General features: G+C 43.1%; 1 protein-coding gene across 1 annotated transcript in view; it reads right to left on the bottom strand.

Moving 5' to 3' along the window:
• Nucleotides 1-1,686, bottom strand: part of LOC106013683 — a gene marked incomplete in the record, with an annotated part of 6,745 nt that extends 5,059 nt beyond the window's left edge. The window contains 1 exon segment of the mRNA XM_013090062.2: nucleotides 1,336-1,686. Within this exon segment, the coding sequence (XP_012945516.1) occupies nucleotides 1,336-1,664 (329 nt within the window).
• Between the last annotated feature and the right edge of the window lie 125 nt (nucleotides 1,687-1,811).

The raw sequence follows: 1,811 nt of genomic DNA, 5'->3' as shown, positions 1-1,811 counted from the left end.
AAAAAAAAAACAAACAACAAAAAAACAACCAACTTCGGAGGGGCACTGAAAAAGGCTCCGTTTTAATAGTAGTTAATAGTAGTATTAGTCAACGTTTTACGGCACTCAGATGTGATCATAATGCTATACACGACAGTATGAGAACTTTAGGACAACTCACTGAAGAACAACTGATCATAATGCTACAAGCAATAGTATGATAACTTTAGGACACCTCACTGAAGAACAACTGATCATAATGCTACGCGCGATGCTATGTTAACCTTATACGGGGTACCCACTACGGCTGGATCGGGCCGATCTGAAAACAAACACGTTTGTTTTATAGGCGACCGAGCCGATCGGCCGATCCCATCCGTAGTGGGCACCCCATATTAGGACAACTAACTCACTGAAGTACAACTGATCATAATGCGCCACTTTCACGTCACAGTATGATGACTTTAGTACAACTAACTCACCGCAGTACAAATTATCATAATGTACCACTTTCACGCGATGGTATATGATTGCTTTAGGACAACTAACTGAAATACAACAGTGGTCATACTGCTACACGTGATGGTATGAGTTATAAGCTTAGTACAACTCACTGAACTACAACTGATCATAATTCACTACTCTCACGCGATGGTATGAGAACCTTAGGACAAAGTACAAATGATCATAATGTGCCACTTTCACGCGATGGTATGGTATATGATTACTTTAGGACAACCAGCTCACTGCAGTACAACTGATCATAATGCTATACATGATGGTATGATAAGCTTAAGACAGCTCACGGAAGTGCAACTGCTCATAATGCTACACACGATAATATGATTTATAACCTAGGACAACTCACTGAAGTACAAATGATCATAATGCGCCACTTTCACGCGATAGTATGGTATATGATTACTTTAGGACAACCAGCTCACTGCAGTACAACTGATCATAATGCTATACATGATGGTATGATAAGCTTAAGACAGCTCACGGAAGTGCAACTGCTCATAATGCTACACACGATAATATGATTTATAACCTAGGACAACTCACTGAAGTACAAATGATCATAATGCGCCACTTTCACGCGATAGTATGGTATATGATTACTTTAGGACAACCAGCTCACTGCAGTACAACTGACCATAATGCTGCACACGATGATATGATAACCTTAAGACAACTAACTCTCTGAAGTACAAATGATCATAATGCGCCACTTTCACGCGATGGTATGGTATATGATTAGTGTAAAGCGCTTAGAGCCTGCTGTTGAGCGGGGATATGCGCTATACAAATGCTATCTATTATAATTATTATTACAAAAGGACAACAAACTCACTAAAGTGCAAATGATCATAATGCGCCACTTTCCGACCCTTCAGGTCTTCGAGCCGGGTCTTGGGCCTGTACTTCCTCGTGCACGTCTCTGGACAGTTTCCCACGTCGTACTCATGGGGCGCCATGTGGAAGCGCAGGAGGCGCGACGTAGGGATGGGCATCCATGTTCCGGGGAAGACACCGCCCAGCAGGAAGTTCCGGGTGGGGATGAAGCTCAAGAGGAAGCAGACGAGGAGAGCGATGGCGAGGCAGGTCCCGATCAGATGATAGATGAGCCTGGCCGTGAACCAGCGGCCGCGAGAGAGTTTGGCGAGAACTGCTAGCCCCTTCATGTGTGTGCCTGGCGGGAAGAGAGTGGAAGGTCAAGGTGAAATAATTATAAGAAATACCGCAGAAAAAGAAGTGGGGAAAAGATGCAGTGTTAATTAATTTAAACAAAATTCTTCTCCTTCTTCTTCTCCTTCTTCTTCTTCTTCTTC

The sequence above is a fragment of the Aplysia californica genome, unplaced genomic scaffold, assembly GCF_000002075.1.
Source record: "Aplysia californica isolate F4 #8 unplaced genomic scaffold, AplCal3.0 scaffold01129, whole genome shotgun sequence".
Classification (NCBI taxonomy): Eukaryota; Metazoa; Mollusca; class Gastropoda; order Aplysiida; family Aplysiidae; genus Aplysia; species Aplysia californica.
This window is presented reverse-complemented; position numbering and strand designations above follow the sequence as displayed.